Here is a 19,034-nt window from a genome sequence, read left to right as displayed (position 1 = left end):
CGGGGCAAACAAACATTTCAACGGGAATGAATCAGCGACAAGTTGAGTCAATATTTGCCCTACCTCGAGGGGAAATTAGATTTCAGATGGGGTTAAGAGAAAACATAATAGACACACACAGACAAACAAAGAGGACATGAATGAGGCCAACCACAAACAGATCAAAGTGGTGGGAAGAATAAAAACCTTCCAAAAGCAAACAGTCCTTAAAGTATCCAGAGCTCCATGTTTGTGACATCGTGTTCACATGAAACATGTGTTTTATCTGCTCAAAACAAAAGTCACATAATCTCTCCATTCTGAAGGTGGTGGGCTGAGATGTACAATATAGTGCAGAAGATGAAAGGACTGCAATGCTCCACCTTCATCAGACCATCAAAGAACGCTTCGACCCTCGAGGGGACCTTTTGTCAGGTCAAACAAAGAGCGACCTGAAGAAGATCCCTTGTGGATTGAATCATTGTTTGATGGTCCAATAAAAGTGTTAGTGGAATAACAGCTCTCATCTATTCATCTGCTCTACATTTATAATCCATTATTTCAGTGAGATGTCAGGCCGTGTTGTCTTCAAAGTTGTAGACAAATTTGATCTACGTGGCAAAGTTTGTTCATGAAATACTTCATATTCTGGGGCGACTTCACAGCCGCTATCTGCCCCGTGTCAAGGTCCGACCCACAAAGGATATTGCTCTAATGAGATTACAGTGTAAAGTTCTGCAGCTGGTTTTGTTGCATCTCATTGCAATTTTCCAAGTAACAAAGTATAAATGTTGCCTTTGCACCAAGAACACAGCAGGCAGAACAATGAGAGGAACAGACGAATGAAAGTTTCCGAGTGCGAGCTACAGGACCGACGAGGTGCACGAGGCGTTTCTCAAAACTTCAACATGTGACGGAGAGAAAACTCTTATCAATGCGCTTAAATTACCACCAACTCTCTGAAGACGCTGATCATTTTGCTGTAGTTTCACGTGGCTGTCGGCGCAGATCTTTGTGAATTTGATTCTTTTAATGAGGCTCATTTGCATAGAAAGGCCAATTATGCACCGAACGTAAACAAAACGTTCCTTAATTTAAACATCTGCAAACAGCGCACACACCCGTCTGCTTGTAGCACAGTTAGAGGAGCATTTCACTCTTTGCAGGTGCTTTGAGAACATTTGACATAAACCATACATTTATTTCTTTACATCTTTTGTGTTTCCAGTGGCGGTGGATGTGGATGGAGATTTCTTCGTCAGCGGAGGAGGTCTCAGGTCAAAGTTCAAGGTCGGACGTATCACCTTCCACTGGGGGCGCTGCAACGCCTCCTCAGAGGGCTCCGAACACAGTCTGGATGGAGTCAAATACCCTCTGGAGGTGAGACGCCTTGGGTTCATCCCGTTACCTTCATGTGCTTGGTTTGATTCTTCCTTGTTTAAAGATCTGGTGCTCTTTGAGACGGACTTGTCTCAACATCTTTCTGTTTTCTCCCACAGATGCAGATCTACTGTTATGAGGCGCATCGCTTTGACTCTTTAGATGAAACCATCACGGCTGGAGGCAGAATCACAGCGCTCGCCGTGCTGTTTGAGGTGTGCAAACTTTACAAGGCAGACGATAAGTTTACAAACTGATAACGCGAGATCCGTCTGTTGTCTCCCAAAACAGTGAAGTGGGCATTAAAATGCAAATAACCTTTTCAAATGATGAACTAGAAGAGGATCCACGTTGTTTAGCTGCTGAACAAACATTTGTTTAAACCGCTAAACTTAACTGTTCGCTCACCTGAACAGATTAAAGTGTTCGCTAAACTAACCTAAACATTTAGCTAAATTAAATTATTAGCTGAGAATAACCAAACTGTTAGATAAACTAACTTTTAGCTGGACATAAGTTGATATCAAACATTTATGTAAAGGTTCATTTATTTGTCATTTTACAATGAAATGTAAGTTGTAGCCACTTTACACACACACACACACACACACAACACACACACACACACACACACACACACACACACACACACACATATATAAATGTTTAAATTAGTATTAAAATAAAACAAAATATACATACATATATATATATATATATATATATATATATATATATATATATAGTGGAAAGAGTTACTCCATCTCTCAGAAGAAGTAGTAATACTGCGTAGTGTAGAAATACTGCAGGTAAAACTCATGTGCTCAGAATCTTACTAACGTGTTACGTTTTGTTTTCCAAAGTAACTAAAATGATCACATAAATGTGCTTTGCATTGGCATCCAAAGTTTCGTGGAGTAGAAGTAGAATGTTTGCGTGAAATGGAAATAATCAAGTGAAGTACAATTACTTCCAAATTGTACTTGAATGAGCTGCTAGCAAACCTCAACCACCGACAAAACTTTTAACTTTACAATTTGTTGAGATTTCACTCGACAGTAAAAATGTTCTTCAGCTTTTTGTCCTGAAAATGGAATATGAAGAATCGTCGTGCGAATGTTCCGCCTGACAACTACGCACACTGGATCCGTGCGTTAGCATGTTTCCGTCTCCTGTGTCTCGTCCACTTTACACAACAACAGAGAAAACTGTGATGCTAACGCTAGCTGTTGAGCATCGAGCAGTTCTGTAACGTCAGCAGGCGCATAAACGCTACATTACCGTCGTCGTTGTATCCGAGCTGCTGGCCGATCGGATTTGGTTGTTGCGGTCGTCGTCGCGGTGCTTGTTGACAATATTAAGACGTTCCACCATTTTGACAGCTGGTGAGATACGACCTGGAAGTATAACATCAGTATGTCATTCCTTCCGAATATCTTTTCATTATCTTGCATCACTATTAGTATTAGGAATTATTTCTCCCTTAATGTTGCAGCTGGTATATTCTGCCAGGTAGCTTCATCTATAATAAAACATCACGATTTATTAAATGACTTGTATTTTGTATTAATATTATAAATATGCAAAATATCAAGTAAAAGTATAAAGTTGCATATACTAGAAAACTCAAGTTAAGTACAAGTACGTATATTTTAAAGGGGTTTAGGAATTTATCGTGTTAGTTGTGAAGCGACCTCTGACCCTGCCGTGTGGGTTTACGGTCGGCTCGGCTGACGAGGGTCTGGACTGTGAACGTGATCTGAAAAGCACTTTTCTTCTACACAACACAGAAGTTTCATTTGCTGATTTAAGCAGCTTATCTGAACTCCTTAAAGTCGGCAGGTTGAGAACACAGAATGACTTTACGGGTGATGTTTCGTTCAAGATGGAACAAAGTCAGATTGAAGGAATGAATCAAAGTGTTTCCGCGGTATCACCAGTGGAATCACCAGTACGCTGCAGCGATACCTCGGTGAGCGCCGTCTTTGAACAGATCGATTCATATCTTGGCTCGGGATCATTGCCGAGCTCTCGTCTGTGTTTTCGTGTTCAGTGCCAGGACTTTTGCAGCGAGCGTCACACATACTTTGTTTTGCTTTGTGCCGTCTCGTGTTGCCTCCGGCTGTGTTGGCGTGTTCGAACTGACCGAGGCCATGTTGGAACGAAACTCAGAAAAACGTCTGATATGCCGCTGCAGGCTGTGTGTGTGTGTGTGTGTGTGTGTGTGTGTGTGTGTGTGTGTGTGTGTGTGTGTGTGTGTGTGTGTGTGTGTGTGTGTGTGTGTGTGTGTGTGTGTGTGTGTGTGTGTGTGTGTGTGTGTGTGTGTGTGTGTGTGTGTGTGTGTGCGTGCGTGTGTGTGTGTGTGTGGGAAAACTACCAAACAAGACAAAAACAAAGCGAGTAAATTCAAAGTGTTTGTGCTCTGCCCACCTCCAAACAACCGATCCACTTCTTCTTCTTCTGGGTCCAGATGTGAAATTGTACTTTTCTTTCACTATTTTCTACCCGCTCGAGAAGTTTTCTCAGGTTTGCCGTATGTGATAAATACATTTTCAGGTTTGCTGCACAACAACAACAACAGTGTTTTTGCGATAATCCCCCTAGAATTTATTTTACAGAAAATAATTTTGTGGTTTTCTTCATAAATACGACATTATGTAAACAAACTGGCATCTAAAAAATGTTTAATTAATAAATATTTGGTATCATCAGGACTGATTATTTAATAGTATTAATATTTAATATAACTCTGTGAAGGTCTGCTTTGTTGGAGAACGTTATATAACCTGACAGTCTAAAGGTTAAAGCGTTTTAATCTGGCTTCATTGTAACTTCTTCTTCTCTCTCCGTTGTCAAATACATAATGTATTATTATTCCAATGTGTTTCTCTGAACCTTCACTGAGAACATCTTCATTGTCCTTAAACTTGATCTCTCAATAATACTTATCTCTGCGTAGACTGAAAGAGGAGCGCTGATGGATTTCTGCTGATCTCCCGTCAGACTGGTTTCAGTGATGAACGCCCGCTTTGGTATTTTTGGATCTGACATCAAAGTCTGTTACTGTTCTCATGAAGCTTCTCATTGTGTCCTGAGAGCCAACGAGAAGGAATCCACACGACGCTGCAGAGTCACAAGCAGAACTAATACTTAGATCTGCAGCTTCGTCTCACTCGGGGATATAACTTCTCTATATAACCAGAGTACTCCAGTGGACAGCACGTGGAAAGAAATGAAGTTTGAATCTGAAAACAAATCCACATATTGAGTCATCTGCAACACTAGTGAGCAGAAGAGTTGACACTTCAACGTGTTCGATCAAACTAAGTACATTTACTCAAGTACAATTTGAAGGTACTTCCATTTTCTACTACTTTATACTTCTACTCCACTACTTTAATGTGACATTAGTTACGTTGCAGATTCATTAATAATGCAAATTAATATGCAACTAATAAATGATGATGTAAGTTAACACCAGCTGCAACATTAAAGTGATTCATGCATCAATAATTATATTATCATATAATATACATTATTCTGAAATGGGTGATTCTGCACGACGAGCACTTTTAATGTTTGCGTCCGGCTCACTGAATGGAGTTAAATGATTTTAGGAAATGTTCGTAACTTTATGTCGCAACAGACACAAAGTCTGTAAATCACTTTCATCAGCGGGAACAACAGACATAAATATAAATCTTCAACATTAGTAATGTTTTGAATTCGTACTTCTTCCTCTACTGGATCAACTGACGCGTAAATGAACTCATAAACATTTGATATAAGATACTAATCTCTGAATGTATCCGATAAATGCTTGTAATATTCAGCTTCTGGCTCTAAGTGCTAAATGCAAACTTGAGCAAACCATCCTGAACATGATTAAATGACTTAATCCAGTTTGTTTCAAAGTCTTTTGCAGATGTATAACTTTGTGATGTGAAAGCTGTGTGTGTTGAACGCTTTGCATTCTTCAATAACACATGAAAGAATAATTACGCTGCTGTTCTCTTCACAGACGAGCATCGAGGACAACATGAACTACGCCGCCATCATAGACGGGATGACTAGCGTGAGCAGATACGGTACGTCAAGTTTCTTCTCCTGTCTCCTGTTCTCTGCTTCTTCTGTTTAATTCAGCTGTCTGCCTCGTCTGCTGTCCAGGGAAGAGAGCAGAGGTCTCATCCTTCGCCCCGCGAGGTCTCCTGCCGAACTCCACGGAGAAATACTTCATCTACAACGGCTCGCTGACCACGCCGCCCTGCAGCGAGACTGTCGAGTGGATCGTCTTCAAGAACACGGTGGCCATCTCTGACGATCAGGTGAGAGACGAGACGCCGGTGTTTTATTTACAAAGAAGCAGCAAGAAGCTGAGTTTTCACAAAACCTTTCTACGTCTGATCCAAATAGTTTCCTGTGTTTATGACGGAAGAGCAGGGGAAATGTTTTTACTTGGATAATCTGTGAACAATAAAGTTTTTATTCATGTTTTCTAACCAAAATAAACACGTGACAGTAAGGCTACACACGGGTTGTGGTGCGCTTCAGCCTCTTGTGGCCAACATGAGTATTACAACAACAAACACTTGGATCAGCAGAATGAGTTTGTCTCTCTCAGGGCTTCTGTAAGTTTCTCAGTTTATATCCTGCTGCACATCAACATGTGTCTTATGAAACACATCCGGGTCACATACTGAAACATGACGTGTACGTGCACTAAAACTATCGATCTGCTTTAAATGAACTGAGCCTTCCTTTTTACCAGCTCATGATAAACCAGGTTGATTTCCTCCTTAATGTCAAATACGTCTCCAAGTTTCTTCATAGAAATAAACTCAAACTAATGTCTGAAACGACGGAAGTCCATCTAAAAACCAACATGTAAAAAGCAGGGATGTAAAGGACGAGCAGTTGGTAGTTAATTGGCTTCTAACCATGTTTAACAATCCGTCCGGCCCTTTGAGGAGCAGACGTCAGCGTCCAGGTTTCCTTTGAAGATGAAAAGAGAAGCCACACAAATACAGAAATGTCCGTAAACAACCTTTTAGAAAAACGTGTTCAAGGAGCTGAAAGGAGGAATTATCATACCAGCGTGTGTGTGTGTGTGTGTGTGTGTGTGTGTGTGTGTGTGTGTGAACATGATTGACAGCCATACAGAAGCAATCCTTACAGCACACAAATATTGGCTCACAAAAGGACTTTACGGTATTTAAGGTGAAACACACACACACACACACACACACACACACACACACACACACACACACACACACACACACACACACACACACACACACACAGAGACAGAGGCTGTACTTGCACAGACATGTGAGAGCACACACACAAAAGGTTTTCAACAGAAAGGTACGTCATTTACCAACACACTTATTCACTCTTGACACGCAGCTGTCATAAAGCAGGAGGCCACACACACACACACACACACACACACAGACAGACAGACAGACACACAGACACACAGACACACAGACACACAGACAGACAGACACGTTTGTACTTCTATCCTTGTGAGGACCCTTAAACTATGCAGAGACCACACACCTTGATAGACTGCACTTTATAAAACCATGTGCTCATAGGTTTCTTGGATATAGTCATTCATTTTATTCCTTAAATACGTCAAATATCAGCTGATAAGTTTATTTACATTCCTCGGCTGCGGCTCCAAACCTGTGACGAGTCTCAGCCGGTCGACATTCCCGCTCATGCCGCTGCCAGACTTTAATACTGTCTTAATGAGCTCGGCCGAGCTGCAGTGTTGACTCTGTGTTGTGTAACCGGAGGGACGTGACTCACCTGAGCAGGTAAAGGGAGCGTCCGTCCCCGCCCAACCACTTCCACTCACAGCTGTGTTTTTCTAGAGTTTAGAGTTTAGAGTTTTTTACTTTTCTGTATGTTTTATGGGATTAACATGTTTTCAAATAGTATTCACACGTTTGTTTGGATATTATTCTAATCGCATGATTAAAGAGTTTAATCTCTGTTCAGATTAGAGAGCGAAGGGATTTTGTGCTGGTTAGTAGATTCATTTTGGACAAAACACTTTGTGAAGTTATGTTTTAGTTTAGTGCACACATGTGATCAATTAATCACATTTTTGTCACTTATAACAAAATAAAATATTTTTTTCATTAAATGACTTCAATGGTTCTACAAATTCATGAATTTACACGTTTGTCACGTTGACTCTTTTCCGTAGCTGTCGCTCGAAATTCAAGTTTTGGCAATTATTTTAAAAATATGTTGTAAAGTTAAAAAGCAGCACCATGGTGCCGGTGTTCAGCAGCAGCACCATGGTGCCGGTGTTCAGCAGCAGCACCATGGTGCCGGTGTTCAGCAGCAGCACCATGGTGCCGGTGTTCAGCAGGAGCACCATGGTGCCGGTGTTCAGCAGCAGCACCATGGTGCCGGTGTTCAGCAGGAGCACCATGGTGCCGGTGTTCAGCAGCAGCACCATGGTGCCGGTGTTCAGCAGCAGCACCATGGTGCCAGTGTTCAGCAGCAGCACTAACTGACGGTGTTTCTGTTCTTGTGCTGCAGCTGGAGATGTTCTGCGAGGTGATGACGATGCAGCAGGCCGGATACGTGATGCTGATGGACTACCTGCAGAACAACTACAGGGAGCAGCAGCAGCAGTTCATGGGTCAGGTGTTCTCCTCCTACACCGGCACCGAGGAGGTCCTGACACCAGGTACGCACCCACAGGCTTTAATATCACATGCTGTGGTAGTGATGCCTTCAGGGTCCCACATTTTGTATTTGAGAGCTGCTTGATAACCAGCAGCCTGTGCAAGATACAACCAAATTAGTTTTTTCATCATTTTGATAAAAATCCATTTCTGGATTTGCTATTTCAAGCACAGCAGCTCACGAGCACCTGAGTGTCCTTGAATGCACCATCGAGGAACGTTTTGAAAACACAAGAAATTTAAATAGTTTTATTGTTAAGTTGTTTGCACATACAAGGAGTTTGTCTCTAAGGCTGCAGGACATTTTAGCGTAACACACCTGAATCTCAGCCTGAACTGTCGGGAGTGGAGTTGCATTGTGGGTAATGTAGGCACCAGCTTTTGACATGGAATAAGATTTTTTGGAGTAAAAAATACGATATCTCTGTTTCTGCTGCATAGATTTTGCTCTTATTTGTTTTTCCATCGTGAGTCTGACAATATCATAAGAGTGCAATGATAAATCTATTATCCCACATCTAAACAGGTATTATTGTGCGATTACATCTTCAACTAAAGGTGAAGTACCTTTATTATTATTCCAAAGGAAATGTGGTTTGCAGTCAGTCACTGAACTACAACAATCTATAATAATAATATTAATAATAAACATTATTTAAACACGTTTTTTTCAAAACAAAGTTAAGGGCTTAACGTGCTTAAAACCAGAACAGAAATTAAATTTAAATAAAATAAAATACATTAAAAAGATAATAGATGTTAGAAATATAAATGTGTGAAAAACATATATGTGCTTGAATGAATGGAAGCGTTTTTCTAAAAATATAATTTTTAAGAAGCTTTTTAAAGATGTTATTGATTCTGAAAGGCAGTAAAACATGAAGCTATGTTAAACTAAATAAATACAGATATAAATAAGAACATAAGGAATATATCTCGTATCTTGTGGTGTTTTTTTTATAAATGAAATTTCTAAAACACCTTATAAACGCTGCTTTGATAAACCTGCGCAGAGAAACATCATTCAGGTGATAATGACACGTTACCGTCTCACCTGGCTGCTCCCGACCTCAGCGTGACCCCAGTGTGAAGCGTCCCGGGTCAGTGCTGATTAAATGAGGTCTAAACGCATCACAGACGAGTGGATCACGAATGATGGCAGAGAAAATGACAGAGGGATAAAAATAGTTTTCCAGCGACCCAAATAAAACCTGAGTGACAGCGAGAGGAGGTCAACTTTGATTTTCACGCCGCCGCACGCTGGTTGCATTCGATAGTTCGTAATGAGGATCGATCTGATGCGGGGGGGGGGATTGTTCTGACTTTACAGACCAGGAGGTCGTTTGGGTTTTACAGGCTGAAGAGTACTTTTGTTCACAGCGTACTTTTAAAAAGACTTCGTAAATCTGCTTCATTTTTTCTTTCAATACAATTACACGCTCAGATTTCACTGAATATTTATTGTACATTAACTTATTTATTACCTTTTTATTTATTTTTGCGATTTTATTTATTTATCGCCAGTGGTGAAATGTAATTAAGTACTTTTACTCAGCGCTGTATTTAAGTACAAGTATGGAAATATTTTTATTTTGCTGCTCATCAGCTACTTTACAGATTTAGAATATTATTACAAAATATAAATTAATCATAAATCATGATTTTATTATTACATGTTAATATACTCAGCAGTATATACATTAATAATAATAAATAAAATGTACTAGCTGAAATATTAAAGTGAACAAATGAATGCATTAATAATTATAATCCAATAATATTATATTTATTATTCTGACATGGATTATTCTGCATATTGATTACTTTTAATACTAATACTTGCTGTACTTTTACTAAAGTACACTTTGAATGCAGGACTTGTACTTGTAGCAGAGTATTTACACAGTGGTATTACTATTTAGTACTTCTTCTTTGTGTTTATTCTTCTTTTCAACAACAATATTCAGTTTTGTCTGATGCTGGTAAATAATGAACACAGTAGCTGCAGTGGAAGATACAGCAGCTTTAAGTTAAATAAATCACAAAGTCTAATTGAGGCTTTGTATTTCTTTCTTTTCTTGGATCCTCTGATGGGTTATCAAATTTAAAATGAATATTATATGCAACACTTTATGAAAGAGCCGCAAAATTACTTTTATTTTTGCATATTATAAAACAATCCAACATGGAAACAAAAAGGTAGAAAAAACGGATTTATCTCTTTTATTTTGACAGCAACAGGAAGCAGCAGCGAGTACTGATTAAAGAACAAAACCTTTGTCACTAAGAAGAAGATATGACGTCATTTAATTTATAAATGAGGGGCTGGATGTTCAGTTTAGTGTGAAAGATGCATCTGTGTTAGAAGTTAAAGGTCCGTGTGCAGATTTAAGTCTGTCATGTTCAACAGGTGAATAAAGTTATACATGTTTCCGGGCTCACTCTGCCCTCTAGTGGTTGAAGCCTGGTAGTGTTTACTGTGGTTGGGGAACACGCACATGTATGTACACCACAGATTTTATTTCCACTACAGCAGCTCTGACACAGCGTGATGTTTCCCCTCAGAGAGGTCAAAGGTCAGAGGTCAGTGAGAGTCTGAGGTTCGGCCATTAGAGCAGGAAGTGTGTTATTGTTTGGAGAGATGGAGCCTCCTCTTGTCTATTGTCATCCATCCTCAGACCCTCGTAATCTGAGTTAATCCCGACCTCAGAGTGTCATCTGCATAATCTCTGCTCCTCTAATCTCAACTCTGACCCAGAATCCTTGTCAGGGTGCAGGAGACTCTTAAAAACACTGTTACTAAAACACTTAAATTAAAATACTTTGACTTCTCACTGGCTTTTTAAATAACAATATATTTTATATTTATTCCTTAAAATACAAGGCTTGCAGAATCTGTTACGTCTTTTTAATCACTTCTCAAAAACCTTTTAAAAAATGTTTATTGATGTAAACACAACATTTTCCCAACATGTTTTCAATCTTCTTGGTATTTTTTGTTAAATTACTTTTGGGTGTTTTGTTCCCAAATAATTTTTGCAGTCCCAACAAAAGTGCTTTATACTATAAATAAAGTGTATTATTATTCTTTTTTAAATCCCTCTGAACATCATTTTAAAATATGCTTTCACAGGTTTGTGTCTTGAACTTTCACCTCCATCTGTTTTTTATTTTATTGGTTATTTAATTATTTTTATATTGTCTTGTTTTACATATTGTACTTTTTGTAATGTTGACTGAATATTTTATTTAAAACTGTTTTAAATGGTTTTTTTTATCTTGTCTCCTATTTTCTTTTTCTTGTAAAGCACTTTTTAATTTGGTTAAATAATAATAATAATAATAATAATAATAATAATAATAATAATAATAATAATAAGTATTATTATTATTAATGAATAACAATAATAATACAATTATAAAACATTTAAAACTCTTAAATAAATAAAAATCATTTTGTTTTTACTATTTTGAAGCTTTTGACGAAATCGACCAATCACAACCTTGGAAGTGTTGCTGAAACTTCTGTAACTGTCAGCAGGTTTTAATTATTGAAAAATAATATTGAAAAATATCCACCACAGCTTCATAAAGTCCAAGATGTCTTTAAATGTCTTGTTTTGTCAAAAGATGTTCAGTTTAAAATGATATAAAACAGAGAAAAGCAGCAAATCTCCATATTTGAGACGCTGAAAACAGCATTTTCGGACATTTTTGCATGAAAAATCACTTTAACGATTAATCGATGAGTCAACTAATCGTTGCAGGTCAATACTTTTGTGCAAAGAGAGAGAGAGGACGCTGGCGCTGCTTGTTCGCCGCTTCTCCTCCTGCTAGTTCTAGTTTAAGTCTGTTGTTGTTGTTAGATGTTAGATGTTACCTTTAAACATCTAACTTATATCTTCTGCTGACTGCATTTCTACTGAATTTACAAAACATGTTTGGATAACCGCTGCTACCTGTTGCTGTCACTTTCCACTGCTATCGACAGCTCCCGGACAACTAACACTAGCTGGCTAGCTAGCAGTCTGTCGGCTTCCAACGAGCCCGTCAGCTCCTACGGTCAGCTTCCTGTTACCAGTGGGCCACAATACGTCCACCACTGCTTCACCATCGCTACTGTGAGGTATCCCCTGGACAGCCCTTCAGCTGTCCCAGTGCGATTAGCCCTTGTTGGCTAGGACCGCTGCCTCCACAGCTAGCCGTCAACTAGCTTGTCGGCTAAACTGCTGCTTGGAAACGGACTGCTTCTCCCTGCTTCATCTCCTCCTGCCATGCTACGGATAACCATCTTGCCTTGCCTAACAGTTCTTCATCTCTGTCCATGGCTAACGGCTAGCTCCAGACTAAAATCTATGGCAACCGGCATGAGGTCCACGTATTCCATCCCGCAACTGCTGAGTCTCAACAACTACACAACTCCAACGTGCATCTCAGCCATCAAACAACTTGGACTCGTACGCAGACCTCGTTACACTCACAGAGGCTCCCGTAGAAAGTTTGTTTACCACCAGCCTGGCCCGCCTGTGTCGACCATTCCTTCCATCTGGACCACTGTTGCACGTCTGCCGCGTCATCAGAGGACTGACGCTCTCGGTGTTAATAGCACGGGGAACACCGCGAGATCACTGAGTGGATTTCAGTCTCCTCCGGACCCTACATAAATCCACCATTTCATCCAGAGTCAAAATAGAACTTTTTAATGCACAATCCCTAACCAACATATCATCTTTCATACAAGACCACATCATGGACAAGGGAATCAAGGGAATAGACTTTATGTGCCTTATGGAAACGTGGCAACAGCCAGAGGTTTACTCTGTCCCCCTGGCTACAGCTACCTAGAAAAGGCTCGCAGCACTGTTCTTGGTGGCGGCTTAACAATAATACACAGAAAAGAACTGAAACGGCCCCCCTTGCCTCTGCCTGTACTATTCTCATTTGAATGCCTTGGATTTAAATGTAAACCACCCTTCACCCTGACAATACTTGTCATCTACCGACCACCGAAACTCAACTCAGCTTTCATCCCAGAGATGCACAACCTTCTAACTACACTCTGCACTACTTCTGGAAATATTATAATACTTGGAGATATAAATATTCACGTTGACACCCCCTCCTGTCACTATGCAGCCGAGTTCCTACACCTTTTGGACTGCCTCAACCTCATTCAACATGTTGATGTCCCCACACACACTAGGACACACACACTTGACCTAGTCATCACAAACTCTGCCCCCATCTGTAATCTATCTGTTTACGATCTGGCTGTGTCGGATTACAAGGCCATCACGATGGATCTACGACTCCTGATTCCCTACACCAAACCAAAACGAAATCTAAAAAACATCAACCCGGACACTATGACCTTGGATCTCCAGCATCTCTCCGCTATAAATCTCACATCAACCAATGAATCTGTGGACTTCTACAGCAAATCTCTGAGCAGTCTCCTGGATCTCCACGCCCCTGTCAAAACCAGAACAGTCACGTTCTCACGCTCAGCCCCCTGGTACACCTGCAAGCTGCAGAAGATGAAGACAGCGGGGCGTGTCCTCGAGCGGCGCCTCAAGGCTCAGGACTCACTGTTCACAGACAGGCATACCGAGACCACCAAAAGGCCTACGCAAAGTCCCTCAGAGACACACGGTCACTTTTCTACTCCAACATCAGCAACTTTTTTCCATAGTAAATCATCTCCTCAAACTCCCTTACACCAAGACACCACAGAAGAGCAGTGTGACAATTTCATCGCATTTTTCAGAAAAAAAGTAGATGCGATCCGCTCTCTCCTCTCCAACTCCGCTGCTTTGCCAGTCCCGACTGTCAACCCCCAGCCCGGACCTACCCAGCCTCTTTGCCGCTTCACTGACATCTCGCATCAAGAGGTTGAGGTCATCATCAAAAAGATGAAACTCTCCACCTGTGCCCTGGACCCCTTTCCCACAGCCCTGGTCAAATCTAACATTTGTGCCATAAGTCCCCTCATCACTACAGTGATAAACCACTCCCTCCAGTCTGGTCATGTGCCATCCCCTTTAAAAACTGCTGTCATCAAACCACTCCTCAAAAAGCCCACCTTAGACCCAGATGTCCTTGCCAACTACAGACCCATCTCCAACCTGCCATTTATATCCAAGATGCTGGAAAAAGTAGTTGCCACTCAGATTCAGGACCATCTCAACTTCAATAACCTCTTTGAAAAATTCCAGTCTGGTTTTCGCCCTGGCCACAGTACAGAAACTGCCCTGGTTAGGGTCACCAACGATCTGCTGATGACAGTTGACACCGGATCTCCATCTCTCCTCATCCTCCTTGATCTAACTACAGGATTTGATACCGTTGATCATGACATCCTCCTCAACCGTCTTCACTCCACAATCGGACTCTCTCACTCGGCCCTAAACTGGTTCACCTCATATCTCACTGGGAGGACTGAGCATGTCACCTTGGGAGTGTCAAAATCATAAACTCTCTGTCACCTGTGGTGTCCCTCAAGGATCTGTCCTGGGCCCCACTCTTTTCACCATCTACATGTCCCCCCTTGGTCGTGTCATCAACCGGCATGGAATATCGTTCCATTGCTATGCCGATGACTCACAACTCTACATCAGCACTAACCCAACCCCCTCTGCACCTCTGCCATCAGCCACATTAATCACCTGCCTGGAGGAGATAGAGGCGTGGATGAAGCACAATTTCCTCCAATTAAACAGCATTAAAACCGAAGTCCTTCTAGTTGGCACCCCACATCAGGTCCAGTCCTCCTCCATAACCTGCATCACCTTCTCCGGTCAGAACATTCCACTCTCATCAACAGTCACCAATCTGGGTGTTAAAATGGATCCTCACCTGACCTTTGAGGCCCATATCAGACAAACATGCAAGAACTCCTTCTACCACCTCAAAAATATTGCCAAACTCCACCCCACACTCTCTCTGTCAGATGCTGAAAAGCTTGTCCATGCCTTTGTCTCCTCTAGACTTGACTACTGCAACGCACTGCTCATCGGGATTCCTAGCAAAAACATCCAGAAGCTGCAATACATCCAGAACAGCGCTGCTAGGATCCTGATGAGAGTGCGAAAGTACCAACACATCACACCCATCCTCAAATCACTGCACTGGCTCCCGGTCTCACTCAGGATTGATTATAAAATCTCCCTTTACACCCATCAGTGCATTCACGGAAATGCTCCATCCTACCTCAGAGAACTGCTCACCCCACAAACCTCCACAAGAAACCTCCTCCTTCCCCCCAGGACCAAGCTCAAAAGCATGGGAGATCGCGCCTTCTGGTCTGCCGCTCCCAGACTGTGGAATGCTCTCCCTGAACATCTGAGGACGCCACAGACTGTGGATGCTTTTAAAACGCAAAAATGCATCTTTTTAACAGCGTTTTGCTCGACTTTAACCATCTTAAAGTGTTGTCTTGTCTTGTCTATCAAATGTTTTTTTATTATTTTTTATGTATATTTTGCTCATCGTTTTTACTCTGTAGCACTTTGAGTTTTGTTTACGCAAATGAAAAGTGCGCTTATAAATAAAATGTATTATTATTATTATTATTATTATTATTATTATTATTATTATTATTATTATTATTATTATTATTATTATTATTAAAGGGATTTGAAGAGTATTTCCTTAACCTTGTTTAAACGTGTTCCCGTCTGTCTCCCTCCATCAGTGTGCAGTTCGGAGCCGGAGAACATCCAGGCGGTGCCGTACAACCTCAGCAGCCTGCTGGTGACGTGGGAGCGTCCCCGGGCGGTGTACGACGCCAGCATCGAGAAATACTCCGTCACCTACCGGCTGGCCAAGACAGAAAACGGCGCCCCCTCTATATACCTGACCGACGGAGACCAGGATGTGGTGAGAGGGAGAGTCAACAAGGATTTCTATTTCTATTTCTGATTTTGTCCAAATCACTCCTTTGTCAAATTTATGTTTTATTTGACTAAATTCTAACTATTTCTTGTCAAAGCAAACCAGGCTTCCCCACTCCTCTCAGCATCACGTTGTTTGACTTCTGGTGCATTGAAAAAGGCTTCGACTGCAATAAAGTCACTTAAATTTCAAGTCCATACAAGTTTATGTTCATAGAAATGAAACCGACTGATGGTTTCATTTGGGAAATGTTTGAATCTTCCCAAACGATCGTTTTGGTTGTTCACAGCTGGTGTCATTCCTTCTCATTCCACCAGGGAGCGATGCTCGATGACCTGCTCGCTAACACCAGCTACATTGTCCAGGTGGTGGCGGTCTGCAACAACGGTCTGTACGGACGTGTGAGCGACCTGCTGAAAGTCGCCATGCCCATCGACGACCCCGGTAAGAGCGACCGTGCCCGAGGCCGAGCGTAGAGTTCGGCAGATGAACTGTGCAGATTATTTCTCATTAAACTCTTTCTCTTTTCTCTTTTTCTTTTTTTTTAAGTAAAATTGAAATACTATAAAATTGTTCTTTGGCTTCTTAGAACAAAGTACTTAAAAAAATTAAAGAGTAGAAGAAGACTGAATATATGCAAGTGTAAAATATGACTTTTCAAAGTAGATATTATGAATACTGAGTCAAATTTCGGGCTTTTTATTATTTACTATGCAATACTTGTATTATCTTAAACGTATTACCTTTATTTATATATATATATATATATATATATATATATATATATATATATATATATATATATATATATATATATATATATATACAGTATATCTCAAAAGTGAGTACACCCTTTAGATTTTTGCAAATATTCTGTTATATCCTTTCAGGGGATAACATTATCCTACTGAAACTTTGATATAACTTAAAGTAGTCAGTGTGCTGCTTGAATAACAGTATAGATTTATTGTCCTTTGAAAATTACTCAGTGCACAGCTGTTAATGTCTAAACAGCTGGCAACAAAAGTGAGTACACCCCATAGTGAACATGTCCTAATTGTGCCCAATGATGTTGTTTTCCCGCCCTGGTGTCATGTGACTCGTTAGTGTTACAAGGATTTAGGTGTAAATGATAAGCAGGGCTGTTAAATTTGGTGTTTTGGGCACAATTCTCTCTGAATGCTGGACAACATGGCACCTCATGGCAAGGAACTCTCTGAGCGGCTGAAAAAAAGGATTATTGCGCTTCACAAAGATGGCGTTGGCTATAAGAAGATTGCCAACACCATGAAAATGAGTTGCAGCACAGTGGCTAAGATCATACAGCGGTTTTCCAGGACAGGTTCCACTCGGAACAGGCCTCGCCAGGGTCGACCAAAGAAGTTGAGTCCACGTGCTCAGCGTCATATCCAGAGGTTGGTTTCCAAAAATAGACGTGCGAGTGCTTCCAGCATTGCTGCAGAGGTTGCAGAAGTGGGATGTCAGCCTGTCAGTGCCCAGACCATACGCCGCACACTGCATCAAATCGGTTTGTATGGCCGTCGCCCCAGACAGAAGCCCCTTCTGAAACCGATGCATAAGAAAGCCCGCAAACAGTTTGCTGAAGACAATGAATCCAAGAACATGAGTTACTGGAACCATGTCCTGTGGTCTGATGAGACCAAAATAAACCTGTTTGGGTCAGATGGTGTCCGGCGTGTGTGGCGGCACCCTGGTGAGGAGTACCAAGACAAATGTGTTTTGCCTACAGTCAAGCATGGTGGTGGCAGCATCATGGTCTGGGGCTGCATGAGTGCTGCCGGCACTGGGGAGCTGCATTTCATTGAGGGACACATGAATTCCAATATATACTGTGACATCCTGCAGCAGAGCATGATCCCCTCTCTTCGGAAACTGGGCCGTAGGGCAGTTTTCCAACATGATAATGACCCTAAACACACCTCCAAGATGACAACGGCCTTGCTGAAGAAGCTGAAGGTTAAGGTGATGGACTGGCCAAGTATGTCTCCAGACCTAAACCCAATTGAGCACATGTGGGGCATCCTCAAGAGGAAGGTGGAGGAGTGCAAGGTGTCCAACATCCGTGCGCTCCGTGATGTCGTCGTGGAGGAGTGGAAGAAGATTCCAGAAGCAACCTGTGCAGCTCTGGTGAATTCCATGCCCAGGAGGGTTAAAGCAGTGCTAGATAACAATGGTGGTCACACAAAATATTGACACTTTGGGCACAATTTAGACATGTTCACTATGGGGTGTACTCACTTTTGTTGCCAGCTGTTTAGACATTAACAGCTGTGTACTGAGTAATTTTCAAAGGACAATAAATCTATACTGTTATTCAAGCAGCACACTGACTACTTTAAGTTATATCAAAGTTTCAGTAGGATAATGTTATCCCCTGAAAGGATATAACAGAATATTTGCAAAAATCTAAAGGGTGTACTCACTTTTGAGATATACTGTATATATGTATATATATGTGTATATATATATATATATATATATATATATATATGTATATATATATATGTATGTATATATATAAAAAATATATATATTTATATATTTAAACATATATATATTTTTATATATATATATATCTATATATAAATATATATTTATATTTATATATATTTATATTTATATATAAATATATATTCTATAAATATGTATATAAATGTATTTCTTTTTTTTTCTTTTAAAAGGTTTTTTAGGTCGACATATTTTTACATCTCATAATTTAATTTCAATCATTTAAAATTGCAACTAGTTTACTTAGTGTCTTGTTTTTAAGACAGAATTTTTACTTGTATATTAATTTTGACTTACTGACATTTTTATCTTATTTTTTTTCTTGTAAGAGCTTCAATATTGAACAACATTAATACCAGATAACAAAATGTTTAATAGACAATCTTTAACACAAAGACCAGATGGGGAAACTTCTAGCTGTATCAAAAGTGAAAACTATACCTACGATTACTTAATTATGAGTAAAGAAATGTACCAACTAAACCTACAGGAGAGATTTATGGGTTAGTGTTGCAGTAAAACTCTCTTCTTATTATTATT

General features: G+C 40.5%; 1 protein-coding gene across 5 annotated transcripts in view; it reads left to right on the top strand.

Moving 5' to 3' along the window:
• ptprz1a (protein tyrosine phosphatase receptor type Z1a) overlaps positions 1-19,034 on the top strand; it is an 89,250-nt gene that overhangs the window by 35,154 nt on the left and 35,062 nt on the right. For all 5 annotated transcript variants that reach the window (XM_029433019.1, XM_029433018.1, XM_029433020.1 and 2 more), the window contains exons 4-10: positions 1,208-1,359; positions 1,479-1,574; positions 5,381-5,447; positions 5,527-5,684; positions 7,924-8,074; positions 15,766-15,950; positions 16,283-16,409. In XM_029433019.1, the coding sequence (XP_029288879.1) occupies positions 1,208-1,359; positions 1,479-1,574; positions 5,381-5,447; positions 5,527-5,684; positions 7,924-8,074; positions 15,766-15,950; positions 16,283-16,409 (936 nt within the window). The remainder of the gene's footprint in view (positions 1-1,207; positions 1,360-1,478; positions 1,575-5,380; positions 5,448-5,526; positions 5,685-7,923; positions 8,075-15,765; positions 15,951-16,282; positions 16,410-19,034) is intronic.

Source organism: Cottoperca gobio, chromosome 6, assembly GCF_900634415.1.
Source record: "Cottoperca gobio chromosome 6, fCotGob3.1, whole genome shotgun sequence".
NCBI classification, from domain to species: domain Eukaryota; kingdom Metazoa; phylum Chordata; class Actinopteri; order Perciformes; family Bovichtidae; genus Cottoperca; species Cottoperca gobio.
This window is presented reverse-complemented; position numbering and strand designations above follow the sequence as displayed.